We start from the raw sequence: 19975 nt of genomic DNA, 5'->3' as shown, positions 1-19975 counted from the left end.
TTACCCTTGAGGTCAATGTGACCCCAGCTATTAAAATCTCCAGAAAATTATTAGAATTAATATTGTTTTCCAAGTTTAAGTGTGAGGTACTTTATGTTTGTTTGTTGACTCCCGAAAGAACACCGACATTAAACATTGAATCGGGTCAAAATGACCCGAAGGCAACACAAGGGTTAAGAACATCAGACAGAGTCCTTGTTGAAATACTGGAATTATAAATGTCTCGTTCCCACACGCTTACGCATTCCCGCGTGTGAGCTTTACGCAGGCAGGTGAGCGGAAACTACCCGGGTTACTCTCGATTACCGACGATTCATCTCCTCTAGAGCTCCTGTGTGAAATAATAAGGCTACCGGCCCTTTGGAGCTGCTGTTAGCACTTAGCATGGATTCGTCCGCAGCGTATACGGCGGCCTAGCCTCGTGTCACCCCGAGAGTCATTATAATAAGAACAGCTTATTATCTAAAATAGCGAGTGACCTGGAAAAAGATCAGATGAAAACATTGCAGGAGTAATTATGGTTCTACTACAGCGAGCTACTACCCCCAGGTAGAGTGGTTAATTCCACAAAAAGCGGGTGTCCTTGAGACATGTGAGGCGGTAAATGTTTGTTTTTCCCATTTGGTTCAGCCAGCGAGAGCCGAACGAAGCGCTCGGGAAGTTAACACCGTTTGACAAGAGCGTACACCGCTGGGCTCCCACCTTATTGGGTTCATTAGGCTTGCAGTGCATGAACAGCACCTGAGTGGCCAAGGTCAATTATGTTTAATGTGTTCTAGTTCCCTGACCCTTTTTCCACATCCTCATACACGGGAAAGACAGTAAACAACCTCTGGTGTAATGGACGTATTAGCCTGATGTTGAGAGTCATTATTATTCATGGTGGCAGACCTTGAGAGCTGGACAATTGTCGGCATTATGTAGGTAAAACATGCGTAATGTAGGGTGACCAGATTTGAGTTTGTGAAAAAGAGGACACTTCGTCTCGGAGGGGCGATTAAACATTTCTCTTGTTCTGCCTGTTTTGAGATATACAGGACTGTCTCAGAAAATTAGAATATTGTGATGAAGTTCTTTATTTTCTGTAATGCAATTAAAAAAACAAAAATGTCATGCTTTCTGGATTCATTACAAATCAACTGAAATATTGCAAGCCTTTTATTCTTTTAATATTGCTGATTATGGCTTACAGCTTAAGAAAACTCTAAAATCCTATCTCATAAAATTTTAATATTTCCTCAGACCAAGTAAAAAAAAGATTTATAACAGCTGAGTGTTTGTCAAGGCTCAGGAAACCCTTGCAGGTGTTTCGAGTTAATTAGACAATTCAAGTGATTTGTTTAATACCCTACTAGTATACTTTTTCATGATATTCTAATATTTAGAGATAGGATATTTGAGTTTTCTTAAGCTGTAAGCCATAATCAGCAATATTAAAAGAATAAAAGGCTTGCAATATTTCAGTTGATTTGTAATGAATCCAGAATGCATGACATTTTTGTTTTTTTAATTGCATTGCAGAAAATAAAGAACTTCATCACAATATTCTAATTTTCTGAGACAGTCCTGTACATGCCTAAAAGGAGGATACTTTTCGTGTATCTGGCAACACTGAGATCGGCCGACCAACGACTGTTCTCTCTACAGTCAGAGCTCACGCAAGAAGGTGGAACGTAAGGGAGATACCATTTCCAAAACTTGTAAGGGGTAATAAGTAGTTTGTCAAAGACCCAGTGAAACACAAATATCCGAAGAAGCAAAATCCCGGACGTTTTTGGAATCCCTGCCGGACGCATTTTTTAGGTCTCGAAAAGAGGACGTCTGGTCACCCTACATAATGCAGAGATTGAAGTAAAGAGCGTTAATTACTGTGTCTCACATGTCTCATTAGCAGTTGACGGGTATTATATTTGAGACGAGATGATACAGCATCACAGGAATAATGAGTGTGGTGGCACATTATGTTTCTCTCTCTCTCTGTGTTCCAATAACGCTTTAGTGGTGTTAATATAACTGTCCAACACATTGCAGATTAAAACACGTTCATTAATGTACAACTCTTCTTGGTCGTTGTTATTATCATTGTGCCTGAGCTGACATGGGGAAAGGCTCAGCTGGCGATAGCTAAACTTCCTCAAGGAATATTTTAAACGTTCTCTATTGAAAGGCTTTTTTTTCCCCGCAAGTGTTTTCTGTTTAATTAAATGAACTAAATGAAACAAAAATGAGTGGTTGGTTTTGATTTCAACATCATCGTGTGTGGTACCTGGTCACGACTGTGTTGGTTTCAGTCAAGCTTTAGCTTCTGCAATTTTATGCTTACCACAAGTGATAATTAGCATTGCAAACACAACGCTTCATGACCTGGAGACAAGTAGCTATTGGGTTGTCTTCATCATTTAGTTTGAAAATAATGGAATAATTCTTAAAAACAACTCTTGGGAAGTTAACGAGTGCACTAGCTTGTAGCGGCTAGCGATCGTAAATTAGCTTTTTGAGCTCACCTGACTATTAGAATGTTTTTTCCTTTAAAATGTGAAAAGAAAAGATATATATATATATATATTAAAGCTGCATTTATTTCAGAGCCCTTTTATATATATATATACAGGACTGTCTCAGAAAATTAGAATATTGTGATAAAGTTCTTTATTTTCTGTAATGCAATTAAAAAAACAAAAATGTCATGCATTCTGGATTCATTACAAATCAACTGAAATATTGCAAGCCTTTTATTCTTTTAATATTGCTGATTATGGCTTACAGCTTAAGAAAACTCTAAAATCCTATCTCATAAAATTTGAATATTTCCTCAGACCAAGTAAACAAAAAGATTTATAACAGCAAAACAAAATCAAACATTTGAAAATGTGTTTCCAGGTGTTTCGAGTTAATTAGACGATTCAAGTGATTTGTTTAATACCCTACTAGTATACTTTTTCATGATATTCTAATATTTAGAGATAGGATATTTGAGTTTTCTTAAGCTGTAAGCCATAATCAGCAATATTAAAAGAATAAAAGGCTTGCAATATTTCAGTTGATTTGTAATGAATCCAGAATGCATGACATTTTTGTTTTTTTAATTGCATTACAGAAAATAAAGAACTTTATCACAATATTCTAATTTTCTGAGACAGTCCTGTATATACAGTATATATATATCTACTGTATATATACTGTATATATATATATATATTAAAGCTGCATTTATTTCAGAGACCTTTTATATATATATATATATATACAGTATATATATATATACTGTATATATATATATATATTAAAGCTACATTTATTTCAGAGACCTTTTATATATATATACTGTATATATATACTGTATATATATATATATATATTAGCACATTCTTTTGTTTGTTCAGTGCTGCTAGCATCAAGCTAAGTTGGTTTTTCCCTGACATTTAGCCCCACACGTTTGACTTAAATTCAAAATGGCGGCCTCATGTCAGCCCAAACTGTAATTGTATTCACCTGTGACCTCCAGGGGAACTGTGTCCTGCTCGTCACCGATGCCCACCACGACCTCGCATCGGTACAGGCCGGAGTCGCTCGAGCGTAGCCCTGACAAAGCCAGACTGGCGTTGTAGCGGTTGCCGTTGTAACCGGGCAGCGTCACGCGGCCCTGGAAGGCCTTCTTCACCTGAGGGGGGAGTCAGACCCAGAGAGGGGGGGGGGACAGTTTGTATTGACTGGTCACCACATATCTCACAGTTGTAATCCACCTTATCATTTCACCTTGACCACGTTGTCTTTGGCCACCAGCACCGGCTGCTCCCTCTGCTGGCCGTCGGAGCCCCTCTGGCCCCACACCTTGGTCCACTTGATCCTGGGGGGCTCGTGGGAGGAGGCGGCGCCGGGGCGGAGGGTGAAGAGGCAGGGGAGGAGGACGTCGTTGGACAGCTCCTCGCTAATGGTCTGATGGGTCACCTTCCGCATATCCACCACGGGGTCGGCGTTGGCGGCGCCTGCCAGGAGGAGAGCAGAGGGGAACGCGATCAATGCCAATCACAATTATTTCTCATTACGCCGAAAAAGACGTCAGCTGATTGCTTCTTGTTGCGGAAAACACGGTTTCCTTCAAGGTTCCTTTGTCCTCCTGGTTGTGGAGGAGAGGAGGAAGAACATGGGCTCGTTGTGGGTCTCTGATTATCTCATTGATCCATCACGATACCACAGAGTATCAATGTAATGGATGCACTGTGAAGGTTCACACATGTATTCGTCTTTTAATAAACAAAGAAATATATAATTATATATAAAAATCCAATATCCATTATGATTTGTATCAGAACAACGTATTGTTATATTTTTCTTGTACATATAAAAGAATAATAAATTGTGTGCACCAGACATATTTCTAAACTTATTATTTGTATGTACATGTTGTTTATATAATAACTACCTTTGCGTGCATTGAAAAAAAAATTTGTAGAGTGAACCCTTGATATATAAATCAGAAAATACACATTGTTATCCTTTCTCAGTGGGTATTGGCACAACTAAATTGTGTGTGTGTTGTGTGTGTGTGTGGGGGGGATATCACAAGTGCTTTCATAAGCCATACATCAAACCTGCATGTGCATTATGGGATCAATATCAACCACCGCGTTGCGGCCTAAAGCACCGCCGTCGCCATGGAGAAACAAATATTACTGTCATCAAAACTATTGATGACAGAGACAAAGGGCGTCGGGAGACATGCAGAGCGTTTAGAAGATATCGGTCGTTTTTTCGCTTTGCGCTATTGGGTTTTTATTTGTTTGTCTTTTGCACGCGTTCCTCAATCAGACCGCCGCTTTTCAGCCCATCACACTCGAGGCCTTCGTGGTCCCCAGAGGGTGAACCCCACTGCCTTTGGTGATGCTCCCGAGTGTGTTCGACATGTGTGGTTTGGAGTGAAGACAAAAGAGAAGAGAGAGAGAGAGAGAGAGATCGAAATGAAAGAACATAAAGGAGCCCTCCTCCTCGTCGGGTGGGTGGAACGGTTGAACGGTGGAGAAAATGAGCGTATTGATATTTTTTTTCCATTAGTGTCGGTTTCCCCCGCTCACTTTGTGTTTGTTCGACCCGTTTGATTGGAAACACGTTTCAAAAAACGCCGCAGGGGGCGTCCCCCCCCCCCCCCCCCACGCCTCTCGGTAATTAAATGGCGGATCGGTGGAACAATGCATGTTTTTTTGTTGTCCACTCGACCTCTTTGCCTACAGCCTCTTACTCCCCCGCAGCACGACCCCCCCGCCAGCTTTCAGATGGAGAGGTCCAGTTCTTCACTCTTATTTCATCTGTAAATCTTATCTGCAGCCCATAGATAGTGGAGAAATGTAGGGAAACCATACACGAGCAAATTCATAGAGTAACCAATCGAACGTGCCGATAGCACCTCCCTGCCCCCTCCCCCCTCCTCACCAGCCCCACCCCCTCCCCCCTATGCCACCGCTGTATCAAATCTGCATTTAGATTGGGAATGTTTTCCGCGAGCCTCCACCCCCCCGAGGAGCTGGCCCCCGTCTGTTGTTCGATATCTGTCTGTGTTTCACATTTGCTCTTTGTCGGCCCTTTTTTTTCTTCTAAAACACGGCTGATAAATTTTTTTAAAAAGGAGGAGAAGAAGAAGAAGAAGAAGAAGAAGAAGAAGAAGAAGAAGAAGATAGTGAAGCCGGACGTCAGCAGTGAAACTCGTTGGCTCGTCCACACCGAGCGCGACGGGTGGGACTCTGTTCAATGACTCCTGTGTCAGAGGCCCCGCCCTCCGACCTCCTCCTGTGTCAGAGGCCCCGCCCTCCGACCTCCTCCTGTGTCAGAGGCCCCGCCCTCCGACCTCCTCCTGCGTCAGAGGCCCCGCCCTCCGACCTCCTCCCATGTCAGAGGCCCCGCCCTCCGACCGCCTCCTGCGTCAGAGGCCCCGCCCTCCGACCTCCTCCTGGGTCAGAGGCCCCGCCCTCCGCCCTCATCCTGGAAACTCCTCTTCCAGACGTCTTAGCACATTAAGCCCCCCCCCCCCCTCCCCTTGCGCTTTTCGGGAGGCGCTCTCGAATGATTGACCTCCGATGGAGAGCGAGAGCCTTTATGTGGCACCGGGCCGTAATGGCATCTCCACAGTAATACCATCCCTCGTTTCCCCTCCCTCTCTTTTTATCTCCTCTTTTTCCCGAGGAGGCCGCGATGGGTTTCCCCCGGCGATAAAAGACCCCTTTTTTTTATTTCTCGCCCGCATCAGACCCGTCAGACCTGCCAGTCAAGCGCTACCGGGGACTGATGGAGTGCATCCTCTGCTGTCAGCGCCGCTTCACTCCCGCTGCCTGCGTGTCAGCTAAGTGTGTGTGTGTGTGTGTGTGTGTGTGTGTGTGTGTGTGTGTGTGTGTGTGTGTGTGTGTGTGTGTGTGTGTGTGTGTGTGCGTGTGTGTGTGTGTGTAGGTCATAAATCATGAAGGATGAGCTGTCTGACACGAGGCCTGCCGCTGTTAGTTGATCACTGTGTTCTGAAATGACAGCTGACACAAACAACTGGACTGCTTCTGGTTTTAATGTGGAACCCCATGGACATGCTACTCCTGGGAATTAATAGTAAAGGGGAATTTAGGATGTGAGGTTTTTCATGAGTCTTGAAAAAATTAAATATTCACTTCGAGGCTGTAAGGACAACTTTAAGGACAACTTTAACAAGAAATGGCAACCTTTCATTTCAAATATTTTTAATCTGCCAGTGTTGCCGACTGAATGAGACAAATATTTTTATTTGTACGCATGTACCTGGGCCTCTGTCTTTATCTGACTAACTGTAACTAAACCTAAATACTTAACTTTAGTTTTACAATATTGTACTATGCAAACTGTGAAAGAATACGAAAGCCATGGGTGGGTGGGTGGGTCTGTGTGTGGGTGGGGTGGGTGGGCCCGTGGGTGAGTGTTTTATTACTCATTATTATAACAATTTATTATTCTGTTTTGCCTTTGTTATTTTTATTTATTTATTTTTCCTCTTTACAATTGTAATCTCATTGAAACGTGCACATAAAAAAATGAAAATAATTGTTATTTGATCACTGTATATCATATTGTGCATTATCAAATTAGTATATTTAAAAAAATTATAAAAGGAAAGGAACATGTAAAAAAAATACAATATTTCCCACTACAATGCGGTATAGTTGAAGTATATAGTAGAATAAAACCGAGGCGCCTCAAAATTGTAGTTGGTAGCATAAAGAAATCTTTCTAGGATCTTTGCATTCACACAACTGTACTTGTAAATATAGATGTCTAAGAAAGATGATGTCATTCCATCATCTGACGGGAATGTCACCAAAGACCTGAAATACAAACACTTTTTGGGTCGAGCGGGATAATGTTAAATCATTTTTTTCCGCCTGATATGAATAAAGCATATCGAGTAAAAAGCAGCGGCGAGTGTGTGTGTGAGTCTGACTTCGCCGCTGCGATGGCGGTGAAACGCGTGAACACGCGAGACGCGGAGAAGACGACGCGACCGAAAGAGGCGGCCGATACGTTATCGCTTGGGAAGATGGGGAAGGATGCTGAGACGGGCCCCGAGAAACGATAACCATGGCAACAGAGGCACCACGGATAGAGGAAGAAAAATGGAGAAGGGAGCTTCAGGGCAGAAAACACACACATACACAAACACACACACACACACACATTTGATATGTTCTTCGGGGGTGGGGTCTTCAAAAGAGCAGATCTGAGGTTGTGTGCTGTATAGTGTGTGTGTGTGTGTGTGTGATGAAATGAGGAGGCACCGGGTTCCTTCTCTTTGATCACTACTGCAGTACACACTCAAATAGGCAAAGACACACACACACATGCACACGCACACATTCAATCAAATGAAGACAAACAAGATGCACAGGAAAGTTGCACCCGCACACTCCTCACTGAAGTTTCCTGTGTGTGTGTGTGTGTGTGTGTGTGTGTGTGTGTGTGTGTATTTGTCAGTGCACAGCAGGTCTGCCAGGCGGACATCATTGTTTGGAAACGACGTCTCCGTGCCGACATCGTCCCTGAAACATCCCGATACCGACGCTCCTCCGCTCCCTCTTTTTTTTCCCGATCATGCTCTCCTCCTCCGTTTATTCCCCCTCTTTTCTCTCGTCCTTCTCTCTCCCTCTCTGCCTACGTTCATTACGCCGGTATAGACTTTGACAACGGAGATGAAACGTCTCACATAATGGACCGGCCCGCCCGCAGAGTTAAGACGCTCTAAAGCGGAGGGCCATTATTTATTTATATTTTATTTATCTGTTTACATCCTCCTGAAGCTTCCCAGCTGCGTTCTGGTGGAATTGCTATTTTTCTTATCCCTTTTTTTCCAAAGATTTGACCTGGACCAGGACTCACCTCTTCTATACTTATACAACCAAACTCAGAACTAACTCTTTGAGCACAAGTATTGATGAGCTTAGATTTAAAGAAATAACTAATTTTAAAAAACTGTCGTTTTTGGCCTCTAAGCTCACGTTGCTGTGACACTACGACGGAGCGTGAATGTGGCGTTTATAATAATGAGAACGAAATAGATCGTGTGAACGTAACTTATGATAAATGTCTGATTGATTCAAAAACAATCAAGTTCAGCTCCAGGTATTGCACAATAGGTGAAATATGTAAAGGTCATCAAGGTCACCTCATTAATGTGACGGGCCGACACTGTCGCCATCCCCCTTCGTGACCCCGACTGCCTCCTCTCTCTCTCTCTCTCTCTGTGATATGACCCCCCCTCCCCCCCCCCGAGCCGACTCCGTGCCGGGCTTCGGGGGAACTCCCCGCAGGCCGCCGCTTCTGAAGCACGGCGATGCGTTTATGTGGCGCGGCACGCTACCGACAAACTCACAAACACGCCGAGGCTTGTACACCAAAGTGGAGGCGTGCTCACGCTATCATCAACACACACACACACACACACACCTAATCTGTCCTCCCCCCCCACACGTCCCACCTCTCTTTTCCAATCTCTGAGCTGTCACGCCGTGAGCGTCAGCGCCAGCCCTCCCAGTGGTCCTCTACCTCCCAGTGACTGGTTCCACTCAGCCGGAAAGAAACTAGCACAATAAAAATGCAGGAAGAGGGCGGGGGCGTGTGTGTGTGTGTGTGTGTTTTTTGGGGGGGGGGGACAGTAAACAAAACAAGAGAAGGTAATGCCCTCAAAAACTAAACTCCTGTGTGTTATCGGGCTCCTCAGAGATGCTCTGAGTGTGTGTGTGTGTGTGTGTGTGTGTGTGTGTGTGTGTGTGTGTGTGTGTGTGTGTGCTCTGCCAGTTGGCTGCGTACACTGCCTGGCAGATGTAACCTGAGGGTTTCCGAGCACATGGAGAGAGAGGGGGAGAGAGAGAGAGAGAGAGAGAGAGAGAGAGAGAGAGAGCAGTCGGCTCCATTTTCATCATCGAATCCGAGCCCCCGAGTCACGGAACACGTCTTGGAGGTGTTGGTTTCCTCCACAGAAGGCAGAAGCAATACATTACAGGAGGTCAGGGGAGGGGGGGGGGGGGGGTGAGCGCTCGTATTGAAGACGCTCTCCTCCTGCAGGGCGTTGACTGAGCGGCGTTATATCTGACGGCCAGCAGGGGGCGACTCCTCTGGCTGCTAAAAGAAGGGTTCACGCTCCTTCTACACTTTTAAAACCTAAAAAGAGAAGATCAAGAGGACTTTTTCTGTGCAGAAGGAGAGACGAATGGACTCAAAGTGAAAGTACGACCATGCATACACTGCAGTAGGCTGTATGGATGATGTTTACGAGTGTTGAATAAGGGGAGAACAGCGAGGGGGGGGCGCTCGTATTGAAGACGCTCTCCTCCTGCAGGGCGTTGACTGAGTAGAGACGGGTAGAACCACCAGAACCGACACACGGCGGGTCCACCGGAGCCTCAAGCCGCTCTCTTTATCTCAGTACGACGGCGAAGTCGAGGGGCTTTTTAAAAAGATTCAGTAGAATTATCATCTGATCGGAGGAGAAGACGTCAAGTTTTCATGGTTTTAAGACCTCCTGACACACCATGAGGGGCTGACTTCCTAAACTTCAGCTTTTCCAGAGCAATCAGAGCTCTGATTTTAATGAGCTTTCACAAAATATCAAAAATGATGTTTCCTTCTCTGGGAAGTGGCAATAAGAGGATTAGTGTGAGGCTTCTTTGACATCTCAGATTTAGTTTGTCTTCTTCTTCCTCGCCTCTTTTCGCCTCCGCTTTGAGGGAGCGCTGTTTTCCGGTAATTTATGAGAAGAAGAAAACGGGGGAAGTAAGCGGGCTATAGGAGACGAGCCGGGGGAGGTCACGCCGAGTGCTTAGGAAAGGAAACACAGGTGAAGAGACGCGCGAAGGGAGGAGGAAGACGTCGGAGGAGAGAGATAACAAGTCGTTCTACCATTCGCTCGTGGGGAGGAGGGACTTTCATGTCGCTGACCTGGCCGTCACGAGTGAGAGTGGACCGACCAGCAAGCGTTAGGAAAGTGTACAGAAGAGGGATATATCTCTTTACTTATCCATAATAACCTTCTCGACATGTGGTATGGGAGCACCATCTCAAACCTCATCCACGCCACGCTGACTGGGGTGTCGGCGCCGTCAGACTAACGGGCCTGTCGAAGCACTTTGAGATGAGAGCCAACAGGAAGGGGCGGTCCCTAAAGTGACCTGTGATTGGCCGACGTATCACAGTCTCTCTGAAGCCTGAAGACCGATGACACCTTCTAAGTGCCGGAGAGCGACGGACTCTGTTCATGATCTCACTCTCAGGCGGTCCTGAGAGTTTCAAAGTGTTTTTTGGATTGCGTGCTATTTGGCTTGGGGGGGGGGGGGGGGGTGAGGGGGGGGCGGGTGAAGCGGGGGTTTTGTTTATCTTTGATTGTTCTCCGTATCACACATCACTCTCATCCAGCTCTAGCAGGTCTTTTTTTTCTCATCTCACTTTAATAATCCTCACCGGGGGGACGTCGTTCGTCACTGAAGTCGGGACGTGACGGGAGGTGGATCCAAAACTCACGTACCCTACGGGGGGAGGGGGGAGGGGGGGGGATTCTGAAGGAGATCGACGGCCGCTTGGTTGCAGTCGATCAAATATGAGATGTGTTTTCTCTTTTCACTGTTAATGATGACGATGAATCATGCGCCAGTTTGACTATCAGAGGTAATAGGACCATGAAGTATTCAAAGGCTCCATTTGAACCGGAGGAAATGAACCAGAGAGGCTGAATATGTCTGTATATGCATATGAATATGTCTGTATATGTCTTTATATGCATATGAATATGTCTGTATATGTCTTTATATGCATATGTATATGTCTGTATACGTCTTTATATGCATATGTATATGTCTGAATATGTCTGTATATGTCGGTATACACTACCGTTCAAAAGTTTGGGGTCATCCAGACAATTGTGTGTCTTCCATGAAAACTCACTTTTATTTATCAAATGAATTGAAAATTGAATAGAAAATATAATCAAGACATTGACAAGGTTAGAAATAATGATTAATATTTGAAGTATTAATTTTGTTCTTCAAACTTCAAGCTCAAAGGAAGGCCAGTTGTATAGCTTATATCACCAGCATAACTGTTTTCAGCTGTGCTAACATAATTGCTGGAGTGATAGTTGATGGAAATGGGCCTCTATACACCTATGGAGATATTTCATTAGAAACCAGACGTTTCCACCTAGAATAGTCATTTACCACATTAACAATGTATAGTGTGTATTTTTGATTAATGTTATCTTTATTGGAAAAACAGTGCTTTTCTTTGAAAAATAAAGACATTTCTAACTGACCCCAAACTTTTGAACGGTAGTGTATGTCTGTATATGAAGCATTCTGAACGCACCGAAGAATGGACCGTGAAGTCGATGTGTCGTCAGCCTCTGGTTCTGAAACGTGAAACCGATGTGGAAGAGCCTGGACCGTTATATCTAATGGCCAGCAGGGGGCGACTGCTCTGGCCGCTCAGGGCCGTGTGAAGTATGAATACTTGGTGAGTGTGCGATAGTTTAACGAGGACTCACCGCCGCCCGCGGTCTGGAGCAGAAGGAAGGCCAGCAGGGGCTGCAGAGTGCACACGGCCCTCATCCTGCTGCACCTGGAGAGAGAGAGGGAGAGAGAGAGAGAGAGAGAGAGACAATGTGAGTGCACAGAGGAACGAACTGAAAGCAACACATTGCCCCTGTGAGGCTCGGATGAGTCACCGGTTGCAATTTACTTTTCATAGGAATCTTTTTTTTTCTCGCAATGTGGGGTGGGGGGGGGGGGCCTGAGGATAGAGGGCAGTCGATTCATTCTTCATTCTAATTTAGTGCTCCATAATGTGAGAGTGATGAAGTCTTCTCGAGTACTTTGAGACCAGCTGTGATTAGAGGCTTTTAATGGCTATGCAAATAAACTTGACTTAATGCGACCGTGGCGTTCCATCTCCCCCCCCCCCCCCCCTTCCCAAGTATGAAAAAGACATAATCTTCTACTTCAGTAAAGTACCGCCCCTCGTGAGATACACACATAAAACATTTTTTAAAATAGGGCCTCGTTCCTTTATCGTTTTTCCTGGTTTTATTTCTATCCGGTGTCACAGGGTGGTTAAACTAATCCCAGCATGCACTGGGGCAGACTGTCTGCGCTCGGCTGGCGTCTCTCCCAGGGTGTCTTCTCCACGCAGATGCTCGGTTTATGGTTGATGCGCATGCTCTCAAAAAAACCACCTGGCATGTTTTTTTTGGACCGTAATCCACACCGAGCGTTACCCAGGTGATGAAACATCTTAAATGTTTCATGAATAAAAAATGGCGTTGCACACGGCACGCTGGGAACGCTGCCGAGCAGACGGGTATCAAAAGCGGCCGTCGATGCTGTCACATTAAATATAGCAGATCTCTATCCGAGAGGCCAGGTTGACGCTCGCGCTACGTCTTCATCGCTTCATGTGACAGATCTGGGTTGTAGTTCTTTTTTGGACATTGAAGGGAAGCGAGTCGAGTTTTATCGGCGTTGCCATCTGAGCCGACAGACGATAAGATATACTCTCACTCACAGAGAATCTGTGGTTATTCCTGTCTATTTTTGACTCAAATGTGTGTGTGTGTGTGTGTGTGTCAGGAGGCAGAGACCACACGGTTCCTGCCGTGGGGCCTGAGAAACCCTGTGTGAGTAATGCACGTGGCGTCTCTGACGGATAAAAGTCACGTTGTCTGCTGTCGTCCTTTTAATACATGAATATGCATGTAGAATATAACTGCGTTTCTTTTTCTATGCCATTCCGTAAGTTTTTCTATTTAACGCTGTGTTTTCCTACTTTCTGACAAGCACTCGAATGCAGCGTATGTAGAACAAATGACAAATGACTCACGCATTATCACATTCACATCCCTAAGAGATCACACGAGAAAGTTATAAAGTAAGGTTGATTAGAAATGGAGGGCAGACTGCAGCTCCCATGCATCAACACACACGGCACACGTTGGATTGTGCAATCACCGCCTGATTATTGATCCTGCGTATTGATCGTATCGGTCAGTCTCTCGGGGCTCGGTCACAGTGGACCATTTTGCCATCTCTGAATATGATGGCAAAATCCTCTTTTTTTTTTTTTTTTGGGAGCCTGCAAAGCATCAAGGGAAATGTATGGCTGCTTGGGATTCAATGATGGAGCGACAGGCGGGCCGCCCCCAGTGATTAATGAGCCCTCTTAATAATGCACCGTGCCGAGGGAAGAGTGACGGGGGGAGTTTTCTTTTTAAGAAAGAAGCAAAAGGGAAGAGAAGGAAAAGAGGAGAGGAGCTGAGGAACAAGGGAGTTGTCGGTACAGACGGAGCGGCAGCTTGGCGCCGACTTTCTTCTTCTTCTCTTTCTTATCCCCAATCCAGAGAGACGAGGTCTATCTAACGAGGTGAAAAGGGGAGATTAAGAAGAGACGATGGATGGGTTTGGGCCTGACTCCTCCGAGCCGGGGGGGGCGGGTTCTGGAAAGGTCCGTCGGGAACATATTTTGACTCGTGCATCTGTTCGGAACCTTCTAGCTGTCTGTCACCCTGCCTGCTCCCATCTGTACGGTCTCTGTGACAAGCTGGGGGAGGGGACATCGTGGTGAACAACAGCGTGACGTCACTCAGGTGCAGAGATTTTAACTCGATTAAATCGGCCTGTTCTCGAAGCCCCACCCATCTCATTTAAATAGCTTCATCCTCAATCATCTTGCTTCCAAACATATATACAGACACACACAGAAAAGTCACCTGCCCCCCCCCCCCCCCCCCTAGCATCATGCAAGAGATATTTAATTTATTAGACGTTAGAAATACTATATGGCTCTCAATGAAATATATTTAGAAATATTTGGCTTTTATGGCTCTCCCATGTCAAAAAGGTTCCTGACCCCTTGTATAATATATGTTGGTTTTCCAACGAGACCCAGACGGCGTTGTCCTGGGTGAAAGTCGTGTGCCGTTCAAGCCTCGCCGCCCTCCTGGACTTTCCGTGGACGACAAAAAGAATTGCGCCCAAAACAACGGCGAAAAAAAACGTTCAAAAACTTGACGTGAGGCTAGAAAAAAAACGGCGTTTACGAGGGAGGACGTGCAACACGACGCGATGTTATGAAAATCTAAAATGCAAACGTAGAAAATACAGATGGGAATGTAAAATGTACCCGTGACACGGGGACATGGTACGAGCGAAACTCACATGCTTTGTTTTTCAGATTTCTTCCGTGACTTACATACTATTCCACAGGATTTGGGTTTTTATTTTATCGCCACGTCATCGTATTCCCTCCTCGCCGCTCGATGCGCTTCATGTCGCGCAAAAACGCACAACTCGGTGAATTGTTCTGTGGGAAAGGATATTTTTTAGTTTTGTACGAGAACGAAGGGCCGCTCGCGCTCACACGGGGAGGTGCAGCCAATCGGGAGAGGCGAGGAGGGATGGAGGGATGAAAGGAAGGAGGGGAAGAGGGGATGAAACTAAGGAGGAGAGCGCGCCGAGCTGAAAAGTGCTGTCAATTACGGCGGAGTGTTTTCACACAGTCGCACGCACACACACACCACACACACACACACACACACACACAAGTGTATGGACTACAATGTGCGTGTGTGTGTTCGGATGCTTCAATTTTTAATAAACACGACGGTCCAAATGGCAAAGAGGGGGGAGAGAGAGAGAGAGAGAGAAAGTGCCGACCAAGCTCCAGCACACAGAAGCGTGTGTGTGTGTGTGGGGGGGGGGTGACACTTCGGAGCAGAGAGGGAATTAGCTTCATGGCCGCCCAGGACTATAGAGAAAGCCATTACTTACAGCTGAAAGCCACCCAGGTCTCCCTTATCCATACCCCATCATCCCCCCTGTTGGATGAGGAGGGTCAAGATGATGAGCCCACCTCATGCTGCCCATGCGAATAAGAGAGGAGGAGGAGGAAGGATTGGGAACGGAGGGACCGAGATTCCTCTGAAGAACGATGTGACGGGAATTCTTTTTTTTTTTTTTAAGGGCGGCCAGGCAATTTCCCCCCCCCAAAAATGTCCGAGGCCTCTCATTTGCCGGGGCCGCGGAGCCACTTTGTGCGGATGGCAAATGTTAAATATATTCCCGGGCACATCAAGGTCCCCTTGGGCGCCGCCTCGTCTTCTACAGGAATATCAATGTGGCTCGGGGGTGGGGGGGGGGGCTGTGTGTGTGTGTGTGTGTGGGGGTACACAGATCGTACACAGGGGGGGGGTTTAAAGAGGCGAGAGCGGCGCGGATGCCTTCAGGGTTCAACGAGGGCCTGAAGGAGGCCGTGTGGGTTTCCAATGAATTAATGCCATCAGTTAAGTTTTTAGTGTGTGATTTAATTACTTCATCGATGAAATATTAATTAGACGTTCCCCCGAGGTCAAGGTGACATCTATCATTTGCTCTTTTTCAACGAAAAGTTTTAAAAAAAAGAACCTTTAGAATGAAACCCTCGCATTTTATGAACTGGAATCAGGAATCGTTTGGACATTTTTGGGGGGTTTTAAAAGATTTGTGTCTTCTCTTCGTTCAACAATATTTTCCGCATTCCAACATTTAAATAATCTTTTTTTTTTAAGACTGAAACTGTCTTCTGGACCGGAGTGAAGCCGGACGAGTCAGAGATGAAACACACGCGGGACGTGGATTCATTGACGCTGGTAAAAAAACAATAAAGCATCGTAAAGAGTCTATAAATAGATATCACGTCTCCCTCGGGGAGTTAGAGCGGCTGAGACGATGACAAGAGGCGTGACAACCGAGAGCTGCTGCTACGCGCTCTCTGGTGAGCTGGTTTCTTCATCAATACCACACACACACACACACACACACACACACACACACACACAATACACACGACGGAGCGCGACGCCATGACATAACCGCCCCGAGGCCACTCCAACCTACAGAAGTACACGGCTAACGCATGTTAGCGGTTTATATTACAGGCGGTCTGGATGTTTCACTGGGAACACTGCCAGGTTATTACACAACTCTCACACACTCCTCTCACACACTCCTCTCACACACTCCTCTCACACACTCCTCTCACACACTCCTCTCACACTGACACACTCCCCTCACACTCACACACTCCTCTCACACACTCTCACACACTCCTCACACACTCCTCTCTCACACTGACACACTCCCCTCACACTGACACACTCCTCTCACACTCCCCTCACACTTACACACTCCCCTCACACACACTCCCCTCACACTCACACACTCCCCTCACACACTCCCCTCACACTCACACACTCCTCTCACACACTCTCACACTGACACACTCCCCTCACACAACTCTCACACACTCCCCTCACACTGACACACTCCTCTCACACACTCCCCTCACACTTACACACTGACACACTCCCCTCACACATTTTTCTCACACTCACACACTCCTCACACACACTCTCACACACTCCTCACACACTCCTCTCACACTGACACACTCCTCACACACACTCTCACACACTCCTCACACACTCTCACACACTCCTCACACACCTCTCACACTGACACTCCTCACACACACTCTCACACACTCCTCACACACTCCTCTCACAATGACACACTCCTCTCACACACAACTCTCACACTGACACACTCCTCTCACACACTCCCCTCACACTGACACACTCCTCTCACACACTCCCCTCACACACTCCTCTAACACACACCCCTCACACACACTCCTCACACACTCCTCTCACACTCACACACTCCTCTCACACACTCCTCTCACACACTCCTCTCACACTCCCCTCACACCTCTCACACTCCCTCACTCCCTCACACTCACACACTCCTCTCACACACTCCCCTCACACACACTCCCCTCACACTCTCCTCTAACACACTCTCCTCACACACTCCCCTCACTCCCCTCACACTCACACACTCCTCTCGCACACTCCCCTCTCACACACTCTCCTCACACACTTCCCTCACTCCCCTCACACTCACACACTCCCCTCACACACACACACACCCCTCACACTCTCCTCTAACACACTCCTCTCACACACTCCTCTCGTCTCCGCTACATTGTTTCTTCCCCCTCTCCTCTCCATCTCTCCTCCGCCTCTCTGTTTTCTCATCTGCGAGGCCGTAAATCCTCGTAAAGACTCCCCCGTTCATCAAACTCAGCGGTGCGGGGACACCGAACCACGCCGGGGCCACAGGCCCGGGAGCCGGTCCGTAAACCAGCACTATAACCCCCCCCCCCCCTCCACATACACACACACACACTACCCTCACCCCCCCCCTCACCAGTTCAACCATCAGAATGAACACAGTGGCGGCCTGCGGAGCGTCCAGTGCGTGTCGAGTCCGGTTCTTTCACAGCGTCCAGAGAGGGGGGTGCGTCATGTGATGTATCGTCTTTTAATGACATCACATCCCAGAGATACGGCAAAATTCCTCTTTAAGATTTAAGATGGTCCATTAAATTAAATCCCAGTAATACAAGCACAGGCGATATTACGTCTGGTTTATTCATAAACCGCTTCTTCTTCAAAAAAAACCTGTAAATATATATCGGATGATTGCCTCTCGTAAAAAGACAAGAATCCCGGAAGACATTAAAATCGGTCCATTTCAACTCGTAACCCGTGACGGGGTGGGCGTGAAGTGCTGACCCGTTGGTATTCATACCGATTCCAGCCCGTTTCAAAGGTCACGCCAGAGAGGTCGGGGCTCGGGGCTCCAGAGAGATCACTGCGGTCGGACTTCGTGGCGCTGGAAGCTAAACGCTCACGTCAGAGAAGCTGGTCCGCCTTAAAGGTCAGTCCACCTTAAGAGCCTGGGCCGTCGTCGCGAGCCACACAGTTCCCTGACCGGTGGACCACGATGTTTACCTTGATCCCAATGGACCACTAAAGGCTGATTATCATGTTGCTGGTTGGATTCTGATCAAATAATTCCACAGGTTTAATTTAAGGTGCAAAGTTACGGGATTACCAAATATGTTACAATCTATCTCGATGTTTTTACAAACGTGTGGACCAAAGCCGACTGTCTTCATCCTCTGGGGAACATGAATATATATGAATATGAATACATGGTCACACACTCGCTTAACTCTCGCAGTGCGGGGAACTTCACATATTACAAAAGTACGTGTTCATATTTATTTTACATTTTTGACAGACTGGCATTTTTCTGAAAATATTTTATTCTACTCTTTTTCCACATTTTGTACATTTATTATTAGAACCACTTTGTAACGTGTAAGTCTTATTTAAAGTTATATTATTGTGACTATTATTATTGTTAATCTTTTCTATTTTGTTTTTTTCTGGCTGTGGAGAGAATCATGTCAGCCAATTGACTTAAGTAACTTATATCGCTCATTAAAATCATCTCACAAACAGACTACACACTGGGAAGCATATGTGTCTGAGGCACACACACGCACACACACACTAAGAGACACACAACAAAATCCCAGTGGCGGGGGTAATCTGCTGCTTTCATCTGCATTTAAATCAATCCGCATCTCATTAAAAATCACACTGTCAGTGACCGCCAGATACACACATACACCTGCGGAGGACACACACACACACACACACGCACACATGAAGACACTGACAAATCATCCAGCCACCAGGATGCAGACAGACAGATGGTGTGTTTGCATCATGTTAATGGGGGGTGGGATGTGTGTGTGTGTGTGTGTGTGTGTCTCATCCATCACCGTGGCCACCTGAGAAGGAGCTGCTCAGCCAATCAGGAGCCAGACAGACCGGACCGGCCGAGCCAAAGCAAGTTCTTCTCCATCTCTGTTCTTTAAATCTCTCTCCAGCATCATATTGGTTTGATCCCGTTATAACTATAGAGTGACAGAGTGCATTGTGGGTAGCGAGATGTGACTGAAGGAACCCAGAATGGAGGCACTCTGAGTCTTTACAGGTGGAGAGAGAGAGGAGGTGCGGTTAGACGTTAGAGATGAGCGCTCGCCAAGAGGAGCGGCTTGTGGAGATGAGGGATCGGCACGGACAGAAATCGGAGTTCAGAGGATATAATACGCCCGAGAAAAAGAAAAAAAAGAGGTTTTAAAATGAGATGAGGAATGTCAACGTACAATATGAATAAGTTGAGCAGAAATTGGAATTTGGAGCGCGACTGTGGCCCCGGGAAGAAAAAGACTAAAGAAAGACAAGCTGCCCTTGACAGGCGCGAGAAGAGATGCAGCGTGAAGCAGAAAGACTCTGAGCCACGGAGGGGGGGGGGGGGCACGAGGGAGCTGCTGCCACTATCAGGGGGGGGGGCTGATAGTGGCAGCAGCTCCCGCGTGCCCCCCCCCCAGTGCTTCATGAATGATCACGCTTAAGAACGACTGAAGAGTCACCAAAGTCTGAAGATCAGGAGCTTCAGGGAACTGTGGCTGGAAGTGTAAATATGGAGGAAGAGGAAGGTGGGAGAGGAAGGTGGTGGTGAGTGTAGCCATGGGA

At 46.4% G+C, this 19975-nt stretch overlaps 1 protein-coding gene across 2 annotated transcripts in view; it reads right to left on the bottom strand.

Moving 5' to 3' along the window:
• ncanb (neurocan b) overlaps positions 1-19975 on the bottom strand; it is a 122700-nt gene that overhangs the window by 88796 nt on the left and 13929 nt on the right. For both annotated transcript variants that reach the window (XM_056414984.1, XM_056414985.1), the window contains exons 2-4: positions 12035-12108; positions 3757-3986; positions 3493-3661 (exon numbers count right to left, since the gene is read on the bottom strand). In XM_056414984.1, coding sequence (XP_056270959.1) covers positions 3493-3661; positions 3757-3986; positions 12035-12098 — 463 coding nt within the window. In that variant the 5' untranslated portion in view covers positions 12099-12108. The remainder of the gene's footprint in view (positions 1-3492; positions 3662-3756; positions 3987-12034; positions 12109-19975) is intronic.

The sequence above is a fragment of the Pseudoliparis swirei genome, chromosome 5, assembly GCF_029220125.1.
Source record: "Pseudoliparis swirei isolate HS2019 ecotype Mariana Trench chromosome 5, NWPU_hadal_v1, whole genome shotgun sequence".
In the NCBI taxonomy this organism is placed as follows: domain Eukaryota; kingdom Metazoa; phylum Chordata; class Actinopteri; order Perciformes; family Liparidae; genus Pseudoliparis; species Pseudoliparis swirei.
This window is presented reverse-complemented; position numbering and strand designations above follow the sequence as displayed.